General features: G+C 37.9%; 1 protein-coding gene across 1 annotated transcript in view; it reads right to left on the reverse strand.

Annotated features, from left to right (window-relative positions):
* Nucleotides 1–23,028, reverse strand: part of CNTNAP2 (contactin associated protein 2) — a gene marked incomplete at its 3' end in the record, with an annotated part of 2,047,702 nt that overhangs the window by 685,226 nt on the left and 1,339,448 nt on the right. The window contains exon 13 of the mRNA XM_080931878.1: nt 18,059–18,259. Within this exon, the coding sequence (XP_080788004.1) occupies nt 18,059–18,259 (201 nt within the window). The remainder of the gene's footprint in view (nt 1–18,058; nt 18,260–23,028) is intronic.

The raw sequence follows: 23,028 nt of genomic DNA on the forward strand, positions 1-23,028 counted from the left end.
TCTCCATATATATATATATATATATATATATATATATATATATATATATGTGTGTGTGTGTGTGTGTGTGTGTGTGTGTGTGTGTGTGTGTGTGTGTGTGTGTCTTCACATACATATATACATATATTCAAACACAGGTATATAAAGTGGAAATGTAGGGGTTTGGGGAGATGTTAGTTTTGTTGGAAGCTGTTTTGCTGGGGCAAACACATGAAGGAATGTTTTCCTGAAGTAGATACAGGTGAAAGACTAAGGCAGACTTGTGAAAGAAGGTTGAACACAAACAGATACAGGAGAAAGGATGTTCTACTAAAGCAAACATGTGAAAGGACACATGATGGATTCTTTGCTAACAACATGCATGTATTGGTTTGCCTTATATTTTGTAGTTGGGCTGCATTTGTTGGAACTCCATAGACAGAAACACACCAAAAATTTCTCGTGCTGTGTTGCAGTTTCTTGACTCTTCTGCAGACTCAGGATGATTGGCAGAGTGATGTCAGCTGACACAAGTGCTCATGCTGAGGCAAGACACTGTAGAATCAAGACACATGGAGGACACTTGATATTGGAGGGTACAAATAGGACTACACAGACAGTGCCAGAGGTTGAGTGTGGCTTGCTTATAGAGCAACAGTTGTGGGTCTCTCATCTTTGCTAATCCTCACTTCCCTGAGAGAGACACAGCCAAGAACTTCTCCTGGTGTTCCTTTGTGTCCCTCCTGGTCATTTTAGAAGATGCTGATGCCTGGCTATCTCTTCTAGGTAATGTCAACACTACTGATTCCTGTTTTCTATCCCAACTCTACTGAACTAGAAAACTATTGTATTTCTGAAGTGTTTGCAAATCAACTGAGCTGCTTTTGCTAACCTGTGAACTGACCTGCCAATTTCCAGACAATGCAGATAGGAGATGCTCCGAAGAACCTTTCTAAACTGGTCCACTTTTCTTGTATCCTTTCTTTTCCAATTTTTTTTCACTCTGATGGAGTTGAAAAGAGAGGTTAAAACATTTAAGAAAAATTTAAAAATAGGTGTTTGAAAAAACTTAAAGTTACAGGTATAGTTGTGTCTATTATGGTTTGGGTACAAAATGTCTTCCAAAAGCCCATGTGGTGAAATCCCTGTCTTCTATGCAGCAAGACACAAAGATCAGGGTTTAAGGAGCTCTTGGATAGTGAAGACTATAATCTCATCAGTGGGTTAGCCCATTTGTGGATTCATGCTTTGATGCAGTGATTCTCAACCTTCCTAGTGCTGCAATCCTTTCATACAACTCCTCATATGATGATACCATCCATAAAATTATTTTCATTACTACATCATAAAGTGCAATTTTGCCACTGATATGAATTGTGATGTTTATATCTGATATACAACACATGTGAGTGGGTAATTTGCTCTCCAATGAGAAATCTGCTTGAATGGCTTTGAGGAGGGCTTTGGTTTGTTTGCTTTTGCATGTGCTCTCTTTCTTATATCTTCTTGGTTGTCATGTGGTGAGCAGACTGGTTTCACCATACTCTTTCCTTCACATGTTTCCTTATCATAAATCCTAATCAATGGCTTTAAACTACCATCAAAAATTGTTTTTTTTTCCCAGTAACAGAAAGCTGACTAACACAGATTTAGATATAGATACATAGATAATGATATAGATAGATAAGTATAGAAATATAGTTACTGAGACATATGTAAATTGATTGTTTCATTCTTAATTTAAACATTCCTTTTTTACAGGTTATAAGAAGAATGACAGGTTGCCTGATCATCTTGTAATTTCACTATGAGGCTTATACTAATTACATTAATATTGTTTCTATATTTTTAAACTCTCTTCAAAATATTCTAGAGAAAATGTATTTTAAGGAATATACCAACTTAATTTACATTTTTGTTGTATTTTATTAGCTTAAATAATGTGAGCCTATTTATTTTAAAAATCGAGTCCTTTATAAAATCTACGTGATTCATGTGCAATGATTATATTTTGAAAGGACCATTTCTTCACTATCTTTGCTGATAACACTTCACAGCATTCCCTTTGTTTTTTATTAGAACATTATAAATTGTTCTAGTCTCTCCATCCAGTCTAGAGAGCTGTAGCTAATGAGCCAAAAGCTTTGTCTGTTCTGATCAGGTTTCACGTTTCTTTCCTTAGAATTGAAGATCTACCTCTCATTTGCTTATACTTGTTTCTTTAGTTAACATTATCATTTTGATGGTTTGATATACAGATGGAATGAACGGTTTGGCTTCTAGAAAACCTGCAATGATCCCTCTTCCAAAGCTAATTGAATTTTGTCAACTAAAATTGAGATATAGTTATGTAAAAACTATGGCTTCTAACTCTAAAGGGCAGACTGAGTGTAGAGTGGACTTACTCTGTGTGCATCATCCTTTTGGCTTTCTGAGAATGCTCGAGGCTACCTCCTATGCTTGCCTGTACATTGCTCTTTGTTCTGGCCGCACTATGTGCTTCTTCTGTGTGTGTGTGTGTGTGTGTGTGTGTGTGTGTGTGTGTGTGTGTGTGTGTATTTTCTCTGTGTTGTTCCTCTTAGTCACATACAAGATCAACCTCAGCAGAGGTATTTCCCTTTCTAAATAGAAAACAACTCCCTGCTTTCAAAGCAAATGTCCTATCTTGTGGATTGATGTTAAGGTGATACATGATTGGACAGTGGAGTGGTAGGTGGAGAAAAGGTAGGAAAATGAGAAAGTAGCAGAGATTGTGTAGAAATCAAGATGAAGCTGGAGAAAGCAGACCTAGATCCTGGTGGCCGTAATTGACGATAGGTAGATATGAATAATCTTAAGGGAATCTATTGGTCTTTTTATATCTCATAGGAGATCAGTTTGTATCTTTGTCAGTTGGATTTAATCATATTGTGTAGAGGCTTTGTGGATTGAGAATGTAATGTATAATTCTACCATGAAAAGATTTGGATTTGGAGTCATATTTGTGCCAGGTGGTAGGGCAAAGAAATATGCCAGGGTGGTCGTATCCACCTGGGACAGAAGCAACAGAGCTGGTGGAGTGAAACCATGGGCAGGGGGTCGTGTGGAGTGTATGGCCTGCAGACCAAGTGACAGAGTCTCCACATTAGAGCGGTGTCCGCAGAGTGAGACCGAGGGGCCTGGTAAAGGAATAAGCCATCCTTTTTAATTTTTACTGCAACATTATCTCAGGTAGTGAGCTGGATTGTCTGTCTCTGTCTGTGTCCTGCTACAGATTATCAGGTGCTTGGCCTGCTGGGAAGACCAACCCATCTCTGATCTACCTAGTTCTATCAGAGGCTCTCAGAAAACCAGAGTAAATTAGCAAAGCAAGAATTCGACATTGACTGTGTCATTTATGTTAAGTGTAGGTATAGGAGTGTCTTCTGGAAAGATTTTTTTAAAGAAAGAAAATGTCAACATCCAGTGCTCATATTTTATATGAAAAGAAATGGATATAACCTTTTGTAACATTTTTTCCATTTCATCAACAGGCAATTTGCATGTTCTGAACTATCTTGATATTGAAACATGAAAGTCAAGACTCTTTTGAAAGAGAGGCTTGTTTTTATTTTTTTTTTCACATCAAATGTTTCTCAATATGCTCACAAACAAATTGTCAGCCAAACCATTGTTTCTTAAAATACTTGTCAGGGCTAAATGGAGAATATTGGATCAGAAGAATCAAAGAGAGGCTTTCTCAGATCTTTAAAAATGTCCTTTTTGTCATGCTTCTGAGTAAAATGCTCCGATCTTTCATTTTAAATATGCTACAACAAATTATAATACTGAAATCTAGAAGAAATTAATAGAAATGTCCACGTGGTTACTTTATTGGGTGACCTCATATATTTTCTTTCTTCTACTTTCTGGTATAAAGTACATGAGTCACAAAAACATATAAACTTGTGGCAATTTTTGGTATTCACGGATCATTATGCTTAATCTATACTCAACAAGAAATCTGTTTCCATGTTATGTTCTGGCCTACCTGTACTTTATGCTTATGGTAACTAGTGGGATTTCAATGCATGCTATCAAACCTCTAAAAGAATTAAGTACTGACAAAAAAACTCATATAGTGTTATGCCAAAATGCCTTTAAAAATCTGTATATGTATCCCTCTTTAAAAAAAAATAAAGTTGTAAGAAAAAAAAACATATAAACTTGCATTTTAACATTGACTTCGCCTCAGTTTGATATTTGATTTGTTGTCATTGATGAATTAATGAGCTTTAGTAAGGCTGCACTTGTTCATACATAGAATGGATATACAAGTGTGTGATTCCAAATGTTAGAGCTGGTGTAATAGGGCGATGCACTCTCATTATCAGGCAAGTATTTAATAAATACCAATGTTACTCTTGTTCTGTCACATCTTCACTAGCAAAATACCATTTGGAATAATTATTTTTATGCAATATTATCTAATGGTATATGTGCTGATGCATTTTGCTTACATTTGTGGTCATGTTTCCGGAGAAAACAAAAACTGGGCAAGTTTCTTCAGGGTATTTACAATCTGAAGTGAGGGTCATGGTGGCTAAAACAAACATCATAACATTATTCATTGTCGTCTAAAATCTGTTTACATAGAAACCACCTTGGTAACTTGTAAGCAAATATAATAGTTAATAGAATCCAGAGAAGTTTTATCATTCGTAGGTGGAGAAAATTTTTCTCTAGAAACTTAGTCTCTGACATAAAATATATGTAATATTTTTGTTAACAGGCATGTCTATAAAAACTAGTTTTTCTAAAGTTGCTATTGTGGGCTTCTTTGTCACCTTTACTCTGTATGACTAAGAGATCTGATTTAACTCTTGAAGTTAGTAAAAAAGAGGAAATCCGAAGAATCTGCCTTAAGTAGGTAAACAGGACCTCAAGTGGAGGGACTGAGTTATGGTTACTAACCCACAGTCAGTTTTTTCAACCCAGAACTGTTCCTGTCTAAAAGAACTGCAGGGACAAAAATGGAAAGGATATACTGAAGAAAAGACTGTCCAATGACCGGACCAACTGGGCATCTGTCCCATGGGAGAGCACCAAGGCCTGACACCATTACAGATGCTATGATGTGCTTACAGATGGGAACTTGGCCTGGCAGTCCTCTGAGAGGTTTTATCAGCAGTTGACTGAGACACAAGCAGATACTTACACCCAACAATTGGACTTATGTTGGGGACTCCTATGGTTGAATTAGGGGAAGGACTGAAGAAGCTGAAGGGGAGAGTGACAGCATAGGAAGACCAGCATTCTCAACTAACTCAGACCCCAGGGAGCTCCCAGAGACTGAGCCACCAAACAGGAGCATACAGGGTCCAAGGTCCCTGACACAATATAACAGAGGTCTGCCTATTCAATCCTCAGCTGAAGAGGATGAGTTTAATCCTGGAGACACTTGAGGCCCCAGGGAATGGTGAAGCCTGGTGGCACAGAATAGCTTCTCTAAGGCTAGGAGGAGAAAGAACAAGATGAGGAACTGTAGGAGGAAAGAACAAGAAGGAGTAATGAGTGGAAAATAAATAAGTAAAATAATAATAAAAAAGTCAATGCATACACACATACACACACTCACACACACAAGAACAAAAATGTTAGTATTGGAGGGGTGAGAGCAAATGTCAGTCAGAAAAATGCTTGGATCACAAGCAGGATGATCTAAGATCAATCCCAGAGCCTATATAGGAGAGTATATGTATGGTCCAAGCACTGGAGAGGTGCAGACAAGTAGATTCCTGGAGCTGGCTGTCCAGTCGACCTGGCCTGATTGTGAGCTCCAGGTTCACTGAGAAACTGATTCAATAAAACTTGCTGGATGAGGACAGAGAAAGATATTTGAGTTTTTATTGACATCCATGTATGCAGACACACACATTATGTGAAGACACACACACACACACACACACACACACAAAGATTTAGAAAAGGAAACACTACAGAGTATTAGTGGTGTGGTAGAAGACTTGATAAAGTGTGTGTTCATTTCTCTCAAAGGAAATACTTTCTTTGAAGCAGCCTATTGAACAAATTACTGAGTCTGTGTCTCTGTGACAAATGCCATCTTGCAGAAATAAAGCCATCAGCCTCGTTTGAAACAGCAGAAGAAAGTGGAAGGGCTTTTCCATTTAATGAATCTTTTAAATCCATCTGAATTCATAGAATCAAGGTTATTGTCACTCAATGGCAAGGGATTTTTTTTTTTAACATTTTGACATACACAAAATCCACTAAAATGTCCATCAGCAAAGCAAAGTTGTTGGGTTTGCTCTGCCTGCCTATGACAGTCATACATTCATCAACAGGGGCAAATTTCTCACTTTAGAATTAGATGTTTTAATTGCTTATCTTAAAAGTAATCTTCACTGACTATGATGAAAGTTTTGTCACCTTATGTACAATGTCCAGTCTTATAAATGACGAATCCAGGTTTCAAATGTGATGGAATTGCAGAGTAGGCTTTGCATAAGAGTTATTCTAGTTTATCTACATACTTTCTGTCCGTAGTTTGGATTCCTAAAGGGTAAGTCGAAAACATTGTTCAAAAGAAACTTTGCCTATAGCTGGCTATTGCATCTGTACTTAAGTGTCCCACTTTGTCCCTCCTGAGGATGAGCCTCATTTTTGCCTAGTTAGGTCTCACAGTCCCATAGCCAGTTCCTCAGCAGTAAATTTCCACCTACATCCTTCCCTGGCTCTATGCCTGAGTGAAGATGAAGGAATAGGTCTCCATAACAGTTCTCTAGACCCCCAACTTCCTCTTCTTTTTTGTGCAAGCCCAAGAGATTCTCAGCCTTCCCTCCTAAAGAAAATCCTGCAAGCAAGCAAAGTAAGAATCTAGTTCACAAAGCATGTGCTCAACTTTCTAAAATAATAATAAATTCCAAGTTGTTTTGCTGTTTTATCAGCGATAAGTTTTAAAAGTCATAAGGAAAATGATTTTATTGTTATCACTAATAAAACACCAGCTCATCTGTTAAGGCAATGTTATTTGAAAGCACTCTGCTTGATCAAGCTGTATTTTCGAAGCACCTATTAAGCAATTACATTAAAAGAGGACATTAACAATTCTGCAGTAATATTCTAGGGACTCCAGAGTAAATTGTGTATTGTTTTCTTTGAAACTCGAACTTACTATGAAATTTTGGCTGGACTCAAACTTAATCTAGCCACCTCTCCACCATTAAACATCCTGAAAATCATCATGAACTCTTTCTTTCTTTTATTCAGTCTGCAGTGTCCTCTGACATCTACAATTGGGCAGGATTCATTCTTTTTCTTTTTTGTTTTTCTTTATGTATTTTTTAATTGAAGAACTTTATTTTAAAAAATAACAAAGATAATGTACAAATTTTAAGCATTTTTGCATAAAAGTATAAGAATACATTTTTGTCATTGCTCGGGTTTTTTTAAATAAGGTTTGATAGTGTGCATTAAGATCTTACTAGTTACAGTGAGCATAAAGTACATGTAAAACAGGATGTAACCTGGAATTAGTCAAGGTTTTCTTGGTGTGTAAGGAGTAAATATAATGTTTTTTTCTTTTCTTTTTTTTTCTTGAACTTCACACAGTCTGTGAGTTGTTTCTGGGGTGATCAGAGCTTTCTGGGGTTAGTATCCAATTATCAGTGACTGTATAATATATCTGTTCTTTTATGCCTGGGTTATTTTTTTATAAAGAAGAAGCTCCCTGAAAAAGCTTCCATAGTCTGATTCAGTTAGGTTGAACTGTTCTTATGATCACTTTCCAGTCTCTTCTGATAGCTGCACCCTCTCCCTGCATCTCCTGCATCCTCTCCCTGCATCCCCTGCCTGCATCCTCACCCTTCTGCCTTTTAATTGGTGTGTTTCTTTCCCTTCCCTTCTGTCTTCTGTTTTCAATCCTCCCACAATACCTCATCCCACGAAACACTCACCACTGTTCACAGATCTCTATCTTGGCTGTGCTCATCCACACACAGAAAGACTACATTTCTCTTTCTACTCTAGTTATGACTGGCAAAGCATATGTCTCGTTTTGGTTCATGAAATGTGAACACACTTCATATATTTCTCTCTGGGAAGAGCTAGAGCTAAAATCAGACTCATGGGTCCTTGGAGCATCCATTATGCAGGTTGTATAAATCTAGAAGCAGAACAGGAAGCTGAGGCAAAGTCAAAACTTTAATAATATTGCAGAGGTAGGTCAGTTTGGATTGTCCTCTGCGATTGTAATACAAACACAGGAACAGAAAACATGGGACCCGTGCACTTCATTTTAACTATTAGATATGTTTACAGTGCAATAAAGGGAAAAAACTGCATTTGTCTTTTTGGTATCAATTAAAAGAATTTGTACCCCAAGTGCCATCATAGACTGGATGAATTCCTGTCTTCTCAGGGCCAGTTTTTCAAACCATCCACTCTCCAGATTTCCCTTAATAAGTAGCCCTGCCAGGAAGGCTTAGAACTACTGCTATGGTTTCCCAGTTAAAAGTCTGAGCCATCCTGGAGTTTTCCTCTTTTACTCTATATATGTCACTTGACACTTTCATCTGAACCTTGAAGGAGTTTTTCTTCCTCCCTCATTCATGGTGGTCCTCTCAGGACAATAGATGCTGTGCTGGGAGATTCCTTTACAGCAGCTCTGTCTTCTAATCCACTATCCATGTGACAGCGTGGATGCCCAGCCTACAGTCAACCATTTTACCCTCCAAAGAAAAAGTTTAAGTGTGAAATCCAAAAGAGGCTCAGGATTGGTCTCTGGCTCCTGTTCTGCCTCTGGAGCCTCAGGTTCTCCTGCAGCGTCTCATTTCCTTCAGTTAAGTTCTGCACTGCTTGCTCTTCACTTCAGCATCAGTAAGAATGTGCTAGCTATAACATGGAACTACTCATCCATTTTATTCTTCATTAACGTGGGGGAATTCTTCCATGTAGCTTATATGCTACATTTCCTGAGGCACAGGAAACACACATGCATCAGCCACCATTAATTCCCCTTTACATTTTTCTAGTTGAGCCTCTCATAACTGTCTGTCAGTACTTCACATAGCATCTCATAGCCCTTCTTTCTGTTGCCTCTCTGTCCTTTGGTTGACAATGTCTAGATGTGGCTTTTCTGTTTTTCTTTGCCTAGCTTTCATTTTTAAACATTTATTAATTCTCATTTGTACTCTTTTTCTCCTGCCTACCTGCCTGCGTGCGCGCGCGCGCGTGCCCGTGTGTGTGTGTGTGTGTGTGTGTGTGTGTGTGTGTGTGTACTTATGTAGCTGCATTCATGTAGAGATAGATTAGAGGACAATTGGCATTGTTTGCTTTCCCTCTAGCATGTGCGTTTTGGATATTGGACTCAAGTCATCAGGCTTGGCAATAAGCACCTCTATCTCTTAAACCAAGTCATTCGACATACATACATACATACATTAATTAATTCATTCATTCATTCATTTATTCATTCATTTATTTATGTTATTTTATTTCTTTACATTTCAAATGTTTTCTCCCTTCCCACATTCCCCTCCACAAGCCTCCTATCCCATCTTCCCTCACCGTGCTTCTGTGAGGGTGTTTCCCCTCCCAGCCACCCACTCATTCCTGCCTCAGCAGCCTAGCATTCTCCTATCCTGGGTCATCAAGTCTCTACAGAACCTGGTTTGCATCTGTCCCCAGTGCAGACACAGGGCTATGGCTCCTCACCCACTCCTGCATCACCCAGAGAAAACTTGACTCCCAGGAGCTCTGACAAAACAGGTTCTTGGAACCTTGGTCACACCATGATTTCAGGATCCCCAGAGGCAGCTTGGCTCCCAGGAGCTCTGATGTACCCAGAATCTCAGGATCTGAGGATCCTAGAATCATAGAATTACAGAGACAGCTGGACTCTGAAGAATTTTGACACAACCAGAATCACAGTAGGGATAGGCTTCAGTCAGAGATAGCATGGGCAGGTAGCACTAGAGATAAGTAGATGGCAAGAGGCAAGCACAAGAACATATGCAACAGAAACTAATGCTATGTGACAACATCAGAACCCAATTCTCCCACCACATCAAGCCATGGATACCCTACATTTTCTTTAGATGGAACTTCTTGTCTAACCTACAATGGCCTTTTCATTGAACTCCTGCCTTAGAAGTGCTGCTAATCCAGAAATTTATTAGAGAATTAAATGGTAATTTTAGTAGTGCTGGGGATTGAACCCAGGGTTTCTTGCATGTTAGGGAAGCCCTCTCTCAGTGGAGATACTCTGCTGGTCCCTAATTATATGCTTCAATTATATGTCTTTGCTTGTCGCATTGAACTAAGTCCTGATGTTGTAATACAAAAAGTGGGACCCATGCCCAATTAGATAAATGTTTAATCTTTTGATTAATATACTGATTAGTAACAATGAGATTCATTTACTTAACACAATTTTTATTAACACAAAGAGTTGGTTAATGCTCTTTCAAGGCCTATTTTATTTCAAAAGTCAAAAGCCAACATTTTTAGAATAAAAAGTAAACGTGGAAAAAACGTTTTTCTTGAAAAATGCACAAAAGTTTAGATTTTTTTGTAAAAATAGGTTATAAGTCACAGCACTAAAGTTGTGTTTTCTTCTCTTTTGGATGCCACTAAATCACAGTTTAGTATCTTCAAGAGTATATTGAATTTTACACAGCTTACTTTACAGGCAAAAATTGTGAACATAACTCCTTTTCAATAGATTCAAAATCTAATAGTAAACTACCCAAAAAGATAGATAATTTATACAGCTTCTTCCAACATAACAAAGCAATAAAAGTATGACTTATGAGAACTAGGCTATATTGAGAAATTAAAAGAAATGAAGCCCTGGAAAGCAACAAACAGCACTAAATATTATCAAAATGACATGAAACACAAGCAACCACACTTCCGCAATTAAATAAATCTTCATATATGCAAGGAATAAATTCTTCAAAAGAAGGTTTTGAATTATAAACTATAATATAATTTGAGAAACAAATATATGAGTGCAGTACATTCTAAGACATACAAATACATACCTTTAAGCAGGCTAGCAGGTCTTGTCCAAATAAGTTAAATGTCTTAGCTATCTGAAAGCTCTGGGGTTATTTACTAGTACTGTATTTCTATAGTATCAAAATGTATCTTTCTTCCAACTCTGACTTATTCAAATTCTTAGTTTGTACAAGGTGGAGGTGTATGTGTGAGTGTTATATGTATAAATATGCATATAAGTGGGTGGTTGGGTGTACTTCTGTGTGTGTATATGTGTGTGTATGTGTGTGTATGTGTGTATGTATGGATGTGTAACTTAGGAGTCATTCCTCAGTCTACCATCTATCTATTTTTCTATCTATCAATATATCTATTTTTTTTATTTATTGTCACTGACCTAGAGCTTGTAAGTTGGCTAGTCAGGTTACCAGTAAGCCCTAAGGTTCAGCTTATACCTACCTCCTTAGTTCAGCTATAGAATTATAAGTACATGTGATTGAGCTCAAGTTTTTCAATGAAGGGAAATTTACTAAAAATCATGAGGGCAGTCATAAGTAAAGAAAGTGTCTCGCAAGACAAACAGAATCATGGCATGGAAATTCTCCCTCAAATTTCCTGAACCCTAAATTGTGTACACACTGCCTGCTGCCTTGGCAAAAAAATGAAAACCAAGGGCTGAGGAGAGGAACGCCATGAACACCACATCACACATGCTGTCTAGTCACATCTACTTGGCTGGGCATTTACAAACACACTCAAGATGAGAGTAAGGAAGACCTTATCTGAATGTCCAAATTTATATTTTATATTAAATGTATACTCAGTTTATATTTATATTAAATTCTGTGTAGTATGATTTGGTATTGTACTTGAAATGGCTTTAGGGTATGGCTGATCTATCTCTGAGATTCAAATTAGGCAGTTACGGTTTTCAACTGACAACCCCATATTCCTGTGTTTGAAAACCTAGGTTTAGCTGAGTCTTGTATAATGTCCAGAGATTGTTGTCAGCACTCCACTGCCAAGCTGATCAGTTTCTTGAACTAACTTGTATTGTTATAGACTCTGAGAAATATTATCTCCATAAATACTCACAGTGATTCTTACAAAGATTTTTCTTTTTTCCCCCAGTGTAGAGATGATATTAATGTAAAAATTATTGTGTGTGCATGCGTGTGTGTGTGTGTGTGTGTGTGTGTGTGTGTGTGTCTGCATGTGTGCCTCAAACTATGAGAAATGTCCTTTGAGTATTTTATTTGATTTGAAACTTGGAAAAATAAATCAGACTGTGGAAGACAAAGCTGAGCAAAGATTCTATGCTATTAAAGATGCCATAACGTGAGCTACTTTACACAATCCAGTTGGTTATTTTAACATAAAGTCTACTAGCTAACTTATACAATCGTCTGATTAAAAACCCAAAAGTTTAAAATCTTGGAAGTGGTGAAAGCCAAGTGAGGAAGCAAATTTATAAAATATAGGGTCTGGATCAAACTTGGGTCCCTGCGCTTAATACTGACCAAATATCTCTACAAACTCTCAAATTCTTACAGTCTTTATATAAGAAGCAGATTTAAATCTTTAATAATTTTTTGCCTTTATATTATTATGTTCTTAACTCGTAGAATAACAAACTAAAGACATACTGTTGGATTACCACTATTGCTTCTTTCAATTTGGGTAAAACATGGGAATTTTCATTGAAATGACCTCATTTTGATTTATATATGGAACTACATAAAATATTAATTTTCTTTCTGTATGTTTATATGATTGATTAAGAGCAAATGAATTCATAATTAAATTGAAGATCATAAATGACTATAAGGAATGGTAAAACCATTATTTTGCTTATAAACTTCCTTATTATTTAAGGCTATTTTTGGAGAGAGAAATCCCTACAGAGGCAGGTTTCTCTGTTTGGTTTTGTTTCTTTTAGGTAGGTTCTGGTGCTTAAACATAGGTGCTTATGTTTGCATAACTGAGATATCTCCTTAGACTCCAAATATTTATTTATTTATTTATTTATTTATTTATTTATTTACTTATTTATTTATTTATTTATTTATTTATTCATTATAAGTACACTATAGCTATCTTTAGGCATACCAGAAGAGGGCATCAGATCTCATTATAGATATTTGTGAGCCACAATGTGGTTGCTGGAATTTGAACTCAGGACCTCTGTAAGAGTAGTCAGTGCTCTCAACCACTGAGCCATCTCTCCAGCTCCCAAATCATTATTTTAAAATGATTCAAATTATCTGATAATGATGGAGATACTAGTGTAAATCACACATTAGCCTCCTTATAAAAGATGTAAGAAACTAATACTAAATGAATAAATCTACATTTGCGAGCTAATTTCCAAGCAAATGCTTATCAATAGACATGTACAAGCTCTATGTGTCTTTAAATTCTTGGTTCTAGTGCCTTAAATGTTACAGTGCACCAAATGACATCTGGAGAGTAAGTCTCTTAAAAGAAAAATAACATTTAAGTGCATAGCTATTACGCCTCATTTGATATTCATTCTAATTGCGATTACTATAATGAATATACTTTGCATTCAAACAAGTGTCACAAATGCTTCTGAGAAAGTACCAGTATAATTCAGTCTTAGTTACAGAATGACTAGATGGATATTTAAAATCAGATGTTACCATGAAAGAGGAAAAAAAATAAAACAATTACAGCAAGCATTAATTCCTTAAAACAACAAATTAAAGATTTTTATTAAAGTCTCCTCTTTCTTGATTTGATTGATTCAGAATGCAGTACACAGAATGCAGTACACAATGCTAGGTTAGACTCCTACCTGTGTCTGCGGTTCTACACAGCAGCTTACCTGGTAAGGAGAAACAGGAAATGTGGAAAAGGACCCTGAATCATAGGCAGAAATCCACTTTACAGAATATAGAAATGGTTCCAATTGGATTAAAAACACTATCATATTAGTTTGATTTATCTAAAAACATAGTTAATTACATATGCCATTCATGTTAGCCAGTCAGTGAATCCCTATTTCTTTTAGTCTTCTCCCACATAAAGACCTAACTACTTAGATTTAAACAGAAGATGCACTCATGACATAAACATATTACCAAGTGATGGCCAATAAAACCATAAAACCACCCATGAATGTTTGCTGAAAGCAGTCATTCCTGAATCCAAACCAATCCCATCAAAACCTATGTTTGGGGCCCTAGCATCAGTATTGGAATGAGCAACCAGGTGTGGATGCTTGTTCCTACTTAGAAAAAATTGTCAGCAGATTGATTGATAAGGAAATGTCTTAAAGTATGTACTTTTATTCACATTAACAAGCACGTATCAAGAAGAGAACCTGTGTAAATAGCAGTATGATAGGCTATTTCAGGAGAAGAGGAGGCAGGGAGAGTCTAGAAGCCAGGGGAGATGAGGGAACCCAGGAAAACAAGGTCCTTTAAATCAAAGGAACAAAGCTCATAGGAACTCACAGGGAAGCACAGGGTCTAGATAGGTCTGGACCAGGCCCTGGGCATCCTTTTTATAGGTTTCAGTCTAGTATTAGTATGGAACTCCCGAGTGTGACTGAACGGGTCTCCTCTCTTTGTGCCTTCTCTTAGGGCTCTTTTCCTTCTATTGATGTGCCTCGTCCAACTCTGCTGAGACTCGTTTGCTTTATCTTATATTTTAGTTTGTTATGTTTTGTTGTTATCTTTTAGAAGCCTATTCTTCCTAATGAGGGACAGAAAGAGAACATATACAGATGGGATGGGAGGTGGGCAAGAACTAGGAGGAATGAAGGGAGGGGAAACTGTAATCAGAATATAATGGACAATATAAAGAAAAGAATATATTTTAATAAATTGGGGAAAGAAGAGAAAAAGGAGCATTTCATAAATGCCTGACATATATTATGGTAATTTTCAAAGAACATTTTAGGTACAATGACAATATATAAATGTCTTAAAACACAATGTTTGATTCTCTGAAAACATACATAGAATACTGTTATTTATTGTGAAAATACCTGTTCTTGGTGTTGCCAATGCCAGGGATAAAATATCTTGCAAAAGAACAACATAAGGAAGAAAAAGGTTTATTTGTCTCAGAGTTCAAGGTTTATAGCCACCATTTCAGGGTAGTCAAGGCCGAAGGTTGAAGCAAGTAGTCCTGTCATATCCACTGTCAAGACGTAGCAGCAATGAATTAACACCAGGTCTCTCTACTATTAGTTCAAGATCTCCTGCCTAGGGAAGGCTGCCCCCCACAGTGGAAAGCTTATCTCTTACATAAGGAAATAATAATCAATATCACTTCCCACAGAGCCACCTGACCTATATAGCCTCTTATTTATTTATACTCCTCTGAAGTGATTCTAGATTGTGTCAACTTGACAGTTAAAACTGTCACTTTTACTTTTCCTAGAGATTTTTATATCGTGTTATATAGAGGAGAGTAATGGGTGTGTGAGGTTCCTTGTGGCTGATAGGAAAACAGTATCAGTGAAGAAAAGAGGGACATGTATCATAAGATCAAGAGAATTAAAGGTTGGTTGCCTTGAGCCTTAAATAGGTTCTCCCAGTACCTAAACTATAAGTTATTAATACGATTTTTTGGCAATTCTACTGCACTTTTCAAAACAATTAATATATTTTAACTACTAGAAAAGTTGATAATGAAAATATGACTATACCAGTAAAAGTGTCAAGATTTCTTTCTGATGAGCAATTTGTCCCATTCCTCTCCCATACTAAGACTGGAGAGCTAATTAACTTAAATCAAGGAACAGAGACTCTGTGAGGAACATTTTACTCATGAAACTGAAATAAGCTGATGAGATTCATTAGGGACTCTTGCTGTCCTGAATTATTCCGCAGTCCTTGGTTTATGCTTGCTAGCAGTGGAAGCAGGATCCAATCAAAATTGCTGTGCTTGTTCAAGAGTATCAGAAATTTCTGTTGGGCTGTGTGGTACTCCAGAATTCTTAGGAGATGTTCTCCAGCTCACTTAGATTTGACATCATCTGAGATCTCACCATATATCTACTAGAAATGCCAAGCAAAGTACCCAAAGCCGGCATGCAGCTGAACTTCGAGAAAGTGAACCTCGTGGTTGATGAGTATGAAGCCTATATTCAAGGAGCTGGTAGTGTAGTTTGGCTTGCCAGGGTCCTCCTCACTAAGTCCATACATGACAGAGTGTTATTTCTTTATTCTTCATTGAGCTGCCAGTTTTGGTGGAAACAGAACATCTCCATCCTGACTACATTTAACATTCTTGCTTCCTAAAAGCTCTAGCTTCAAATACAGCCACTTTGGAAACCAGGGCTACCATCCATGTATCATAGAGAAACACAGTTCCCATGGAACTCATAATAAATGCATAGCTTCAGCTTTACTTTAGACCCATCACATTAATACCACAAGCAGTAGGGTCCAGCTGCTCTATTTTCCAAATTCCTTTGTGTTGTTCTTGAATACACAGAGTTTCAGAAGGAAAGGGTGGGGACAATGTGGCATTTACTTGCATCCAGACTCAAGCCCATATTCACTTCCTACCACGGGGCTTCTGACCAGTGCCAGAAGGACCATTCATACCATACCTGCTGCTATTCATTCCTCAGCATCAATATAGCCTGTTTCTGCATTTTCAGTGGCACATTAATTCAGCTTGCCAATATGAATATCTTTCCTCCAGACAACACCAACCCTCATTTTCTAAACATATCATTTTTATATTTTCAGGTTTTTCTCTTCTATAGTCCATGAAGTTCATCAAGAATAGTCTAATATCATGAGGCTTTGTACAGCAGAAACACCCAAACATTACAATCACCTATTATTTTGTGTCTAGCTCTTCTATGAAACAATGTCCTAATAATGCTGGATCTAATCCACTATTGGTTGAGGGCATTACATAGCCTACCAGTCTTTAACACAATGCAATACTATATAATATTGATTATTAATTAAGATTACCATTCATTTCTTCAAATTCTATATTTAAACATTTTGGCTTTATCAATTCCTAATATAACAGCTCACCAAAGCAGGTATTCTTTTCCTAAGTTTGACAATAAAAAAGGATGGGAAACTAAAGCTGGATAACAAGATGTACATAGTACAACGCAGTTACTCACATTACATCCCTGAATACTGTGCTTGCCACACAAAGGAAAAAGTATGCATATGCAAATTAGCTTGATTTAGCTACTCCACAATCACATTTCAAAATATGTTGCACATGATAAATATATCTTAAGAAGTTTTACCTATTACATTATATACACAGATATTCACGAAGGAGTTCAAATTCAATGAATATCCCAAAGACACATCTGGAAAACCTCAAGGCTGCAAATCAAAAAGCCCTATTCCCTCCACTCCAGGCTGATGCTTATTTTTGCTGCTATGTTATGGACCAAATAGTGCATACTCTTTCACATTTTGTTGCAAATTTAAAGTAAATTTAGTGGCATATTCTATCCCCAACACATGAGGTTTTCTTGCAAAGAAGGTATTTTCAGTAAAAACTTGGGGGCTTTCTTATTCTCAAAACCCCAAAGCCATCTTGTGCACACATCCATGTGCACCTTCACACACACATACACTGTCCCACTGAAATAGACTGTCATGAAAGCAACTTCAGAGTGGGCTTCTTCAGAAAGATACTGTTAAATGACAGCAGAGAGCCCTAAAATCTCTCACCACTCTATACCAGATTGCCTGGCAGACAGCCTTTAGAAGGCTTTCATCTTTACATTAAAGACACTGAAGGAACTCAAAAGAGAATAACTTGAAAGCTCACAAGGAGCTCTGACAAACTTTCGCCCAAGGCAACTGCTTGATAAACGACCATTAACAGCAACCATGTATATATGCATAAAACTGAAAAACCTAAACTAATGGTGTTGCTTATTTTAAAATAATCATGCATCGGAAGCTTCACTGTCCAGAAAACAAGCCCATGGTTACAATGGACTTACTGCAATCTGCACATTGAGGACTGAAGACTGGACAATAAGATAATAAGCCGCACCTGTTGGATTGTTTAGGCAATTGCAAACACCAGCTGAGAGAGTAATTAAAAGTAATGTTCCGTCACAGCCTACCTGGGGTGTTCAACAACCTGGACATCCTGCAGAAGTAGGAGACATACTGTTCGCAGTACTCAGCACTGCTGGTGATGGCACTGATCTGGTCCATGGAGGCACTGTAGATGAGCTGTGTCACAGAGTACTTTTCTGGGTTGTAGCCTACCACTGTCGTCTGCATCTGTAAGTCATGAGACACGATGGTCCACACCTTGTCCTCTGTGGGCAGAGAAGTAATTGAGACAGTGGCTCATTAGTACTCCTGTGCTTCTTCAAATGTCAGAAGATAATTGAACCACATTTTAGTGGTTATTTTCATTAAACTGGTATAAAACCGAGTGAAAGGGAGCAATGCTGACAGCATTTTAAAAACAGAGGGAGAGAGGTTGATGTGTGTGTGTTAGAAACATGTGTGTTATATGCATGTGGGTGTTGATTGCATGTGTGTAGATGTGTGTGTGTTATGTGTTTTATGTATGTGTGTGTGTGTGTATGTGTATGTGTGTGTGTATGTATGCTGTAAGTACAGAAGAGGACCATGTTAAGTGTTTTCCTCAATCATTTTTACTGTACATAAAACAAAGGCTTTTGTAGTATTGATCTATTTACACAGCCAGCATCTGACAATCTTTTTTTTTTTTTAACTTTCATCACTTAATTTTAATGAACTCACAAAAACTCTGCTAGATTAAGAAAGCCACTTCTTGCCCATTCCCAAACTCTGTAATTTGAGTAATCTACTGAGAATGGTCTTTCTGAAGCAATGGAGCTTTTCTCAATATAAATTATACTTTTATTTATTTATGTACAACAACAGGGAAATATAAATATATGGCAGGGTTGTAGACAGAAAAAAACATTAGCATTATGTTATCTCCCAAAACACTGCCCCTTTGCCTATACTTTGTGCCTCCTTGTCATCTAGCATTACTTTTCCATGATCATTGTTTTCTAAATGTTATACTTACTGTACCCACATATAAGGCAGTTCACATACATATGTGGGCACACTACCGTCCAGGATCCACATATGAGTAAGAAAATATGTTTTTTTTCCTTTTCTTTTTGAGATTTCGTGTTCATGACCTGGGTTAGTATTACACTCTCAAAGTCCACCCACTTGAGACAGGGTCTCCTACTAAGCTTGAAACACACAGTTCTTATAGGCTTGGCCAACCCAGAAAGTTCCAAAATTCTGCCCATGTGTCTGCCCAGTGAATTTTCTAAAATATGTAGCCATTCCCTTCTTTTTACATGGGTATTAGGGATTTGAAATCAGGCCCTTCTTTTACAGCACAATGTCTTGCTGCTGAGCTATCTTCCTAGTATTCCCAGTCCTCTTGTCTCAGACCTATGTTCTGCCTATAAGAATGAAGTAGAAATGATATTTTTTTATTTAAAAAAAAATGAAAGATCTTTTTCTAACAGAAAAGAGTATCATTTCTGGTTGAGATTTTGACATCAGTCTGGAGCTTCAGTGTGAAGTTCATCATTCAAAATCATCTTCATTTTGAAACCTATCACTTGCCTTCTGGTAACTCAATTGTTGGCTCTTTCCAAAAAAAAAAAAAAAGTGATCTCTAGTCCATCAAGCCATAACCCTTCCTGGAAGCTGTTTGCTCTTAACAGAATATGCATCATCCTGGTCTTGTGAACAAATTCTCTTTCACACTGTCCTTTCCGCAAAATAATCCATTTTCATTTCTGCAATTGAAATGTTCTGTACAATGTGGAGTGAGGAAAAAGAAGGATTATCATTGTGTTTTGGAAGCTGAGAGTCTCAGAGGAAAAAAAAGTAGAGCTGGCTATAAGCTACATGAAATTAAATTAACGAAAACTCCTTCTCTATTTGAATTTTAATTGAAAATATCAGCAAGAACCCAAGACAATATCTTCATTTTGAAATGTTGACCCAGGTTTGAACTTAGTACAGTGAATAAACCTCTCCAGAACAAGATGCTATGCCCTGTACCAAATACCACCATTAAATACAATTTGCTATTAGAAAAAGAAATTGGAGTCTGTGAAGAAATAACTGATTCCTGGACTATAGATGAACATGTTGAAAGGAGAGCCAGGGACAACCGATCATTCCAGAAACAAATATGTCATTGGATATTGGGGCAATTCAAATGATGACGTAAGAAGTTAGTTTTGGTGTGCATTCCTGTAACCCTAGACATGTGGACATCACAGACAGAAGGATAACTGAGACTTAATTGTCAGCCAACCTTCACATTCAGGGAGATATTCTATCTCAAGCCAGTAAGGAAGAAAGTAATAGGTCAGGACAGCCATTGTTCTCCTCTGGTCTTCACACACACACACACACACACACACACACACACACACACAAATACACATACCCCACACACATATACTTTAACAAAGATTGGGATTAACTTGCACCTTGTGCTTTTGCAGGTGTGGTTGCTGTTCCACATATGTGTTAGTAGATGGCAGAGAAGAAAACTTTTAAGTCTATGTTCAGTTTTCTGACCTAGAAACGTCTGAATGATTATTGACCTAATTGCTAGTAGCCTAATGACAGAAAAGAGCACGTAGAGATGATCACTAGAATGTGCCAGGGGGGCTAGATAGGGAGCTACCCTAAGACCACCAGTCATGCATAAGGCACGCCCACATGGGCTCCTAGGATGGGGAGCAAGCCAGAGATGACAAGAACCACACCTGGAACTTTGGGCATTAGGCAGGAGTGAGCTCTCAACAGACTACCCTTGCAAGAGGTCACTTGGCTGTGCCAGGTAAGAAACAATCCCAATCCACCACCAGTCCCATGGCATGGGACCTGAACAGGGAGTTAGCCTGAGCTGATCACCAGTATGGCACTGTGCAGGCTTGGGAAGTAGACCATAAGTGAGATAATCCCCGGCCAGTGCCATAAAGCATGAGTGGGGCATAGTACTCCTGAGAACACTCCTCAGATAACCCTAAAAATTTAGAGAACCTAGTTGCCACTAAGAGGAGAAAGTGATGAAGAAATGGAAGATAAACAGAAGGATGTGGGTATAATGAAGAGAAACAGAACTAGAGATGGGAGAGCAGTGAGGAGCAGCCTGATATGAAAGCTGCCGATGCCATCTGGGACCATGGTGGGGTCCTGGGCATTATAGAGGATTTGGGTTTGAAATCCTGAGGGCAGAAGACCTGCCCCTGCCCCCACCTCTAGCCAGCTCCAGTACTCAGGAGAGCACCCCGCAACACTGTGGGTCTTACAAGTAAGCCACCAAGGATACAAATGAGAGATGGTCCTACCACTCATTTCCTATGCAGTGGCATCTACAAGGAAGAGATACCATCCTCCTCTCTCACACCTCATTACTTGTAGCAGGTGGGAGATATGGCCCTGGGGTCATGAGGACAGGATAATTGTCCCTGTCCCTCATGAGATGCAGTACTTGAAAGAGCAGGCTCTGAACCTGGCCTAGGCAGTATACTAGAGCTGATTCTGAGTAATGCAGGAAGGATGGGGTAGGAGGATAGGGGAGGAAAGGTAAGCCAGCCCAAAGAGAGTGAGTATAGAAGAACCATTCATACCTCTTTTGGGTGGTGTCACGGACCACAGAAAAATTCTCTCCTCCTATTCCTCACCCCTTGCCATCTATAGCAGGTAGGAGTGCCAGCCTTGGGGTCATGATAGTGAGAGAACTGGCAATGTCCTGTACTATCTCCATCACTTGGGAAGGCAGGCTCTGCAAGTTACCTGGAAATTAGGGTAGAGTTGGTTCTGGTTTTAGGGGTTGATAGTGAGCCGGAGGACATGGGAGCAAATGAGCTGGAGGGATGAACAGCTCAGATGCTTCTTGGGCCTAGAACCAGGGCTTGGAGTGTGCCCACCCCAACATTTACCCCAAGGAGTATGGGAAGGAGCCTGTCCTATAGATGCAAAACTAGAGGATCTCTATGACAAAGAGGATATATCCTTGGGGAGTCCCGGTGAGATTTCTGAGCAGCAAAAGCCAAATAATTCATCCCAGACTAAGGAGGAGTCATTACAATGAACATTTGCAAGCAAATAAATGTAGACAAAGGGGTGTATTATGGGACACACTGAGACACACTACAGCTTTGAAATTTAGATTTTGTTTTTCTCTGTTGGAGGTATTGCAAGGTTAGGTATGGGGCAAAATTCACAAAGAATCAATTAAAAAGGTTTTTTTTTTTTTTTTTTTTTTTTTTTTTTTTTTTTTTAGTTTGAAAGGCAAAAAGGGCAAAAAAAGAGTGGTTAAGTTTAATGTAGTTAAAGGCAATTAGAATAATGAAAGAAAAATTTAAAACTTTGCATAAGACCTATACATATTAAAACTGTAATTAAAGCTAATATTGGATATCTTAGAGAAATTATTTATACATAGTAAAAAAATAAACTTTGGCCCAAATCTTTAATAATAAATAAGAACTTATTTAATTTGGCTTAAAGTCTTAAGACAAACATGGACCTCATGAGATATAAAGGAATATTTCTATTATTTTTAAACAAGGGACAAAATGAGGGCATTATCATGGCAAAACACACATACATGTGAGTTTGTTGAAATTAAACGATCTTCTTTATTAAGATATCAATATATGTAAAAAGTTAAGCCATGCAGGAACCGGATATGGATGCCTCCTCAGAGGCTCTGCTAGAGTCATACAGATACAGCTGAACATGCTTGCAACTACCCATCGCACTGGACAAGGGGACCCTAATAAAGGTGCTACAGAAAGGACTGATGGAGTAGAAAGGGTTTGCAACCTTATGAGAAGAAGATTATCAACTAACCAAACCCTCCACAAATCCTATGGACTAAAACACCAACCATTGAGGACAAACTGTGTCTTATTCAGGGTCTCTATTCCTGCACAAAACATCATGACCAAGAAGCAAGATGGGGAGGAAAGGGTTTATTCAACTCACACTTCCATATCACAGTTCATCACCAAAGGAGTCAGGACTGGAACCCAAGCGGGTCAGGAAGTAGGAG

This window comes from Micromys minutus, assembly GCF_963924665.1.
Source record: "Micromys minutus genome assembly, chromosome: 18".
Classification (NCBI taxonomy): Eukaryota; Metazoa; Chordata; class Mammalia; order Rodentia; family Muridae; genus Micromys; species Micromys minutus.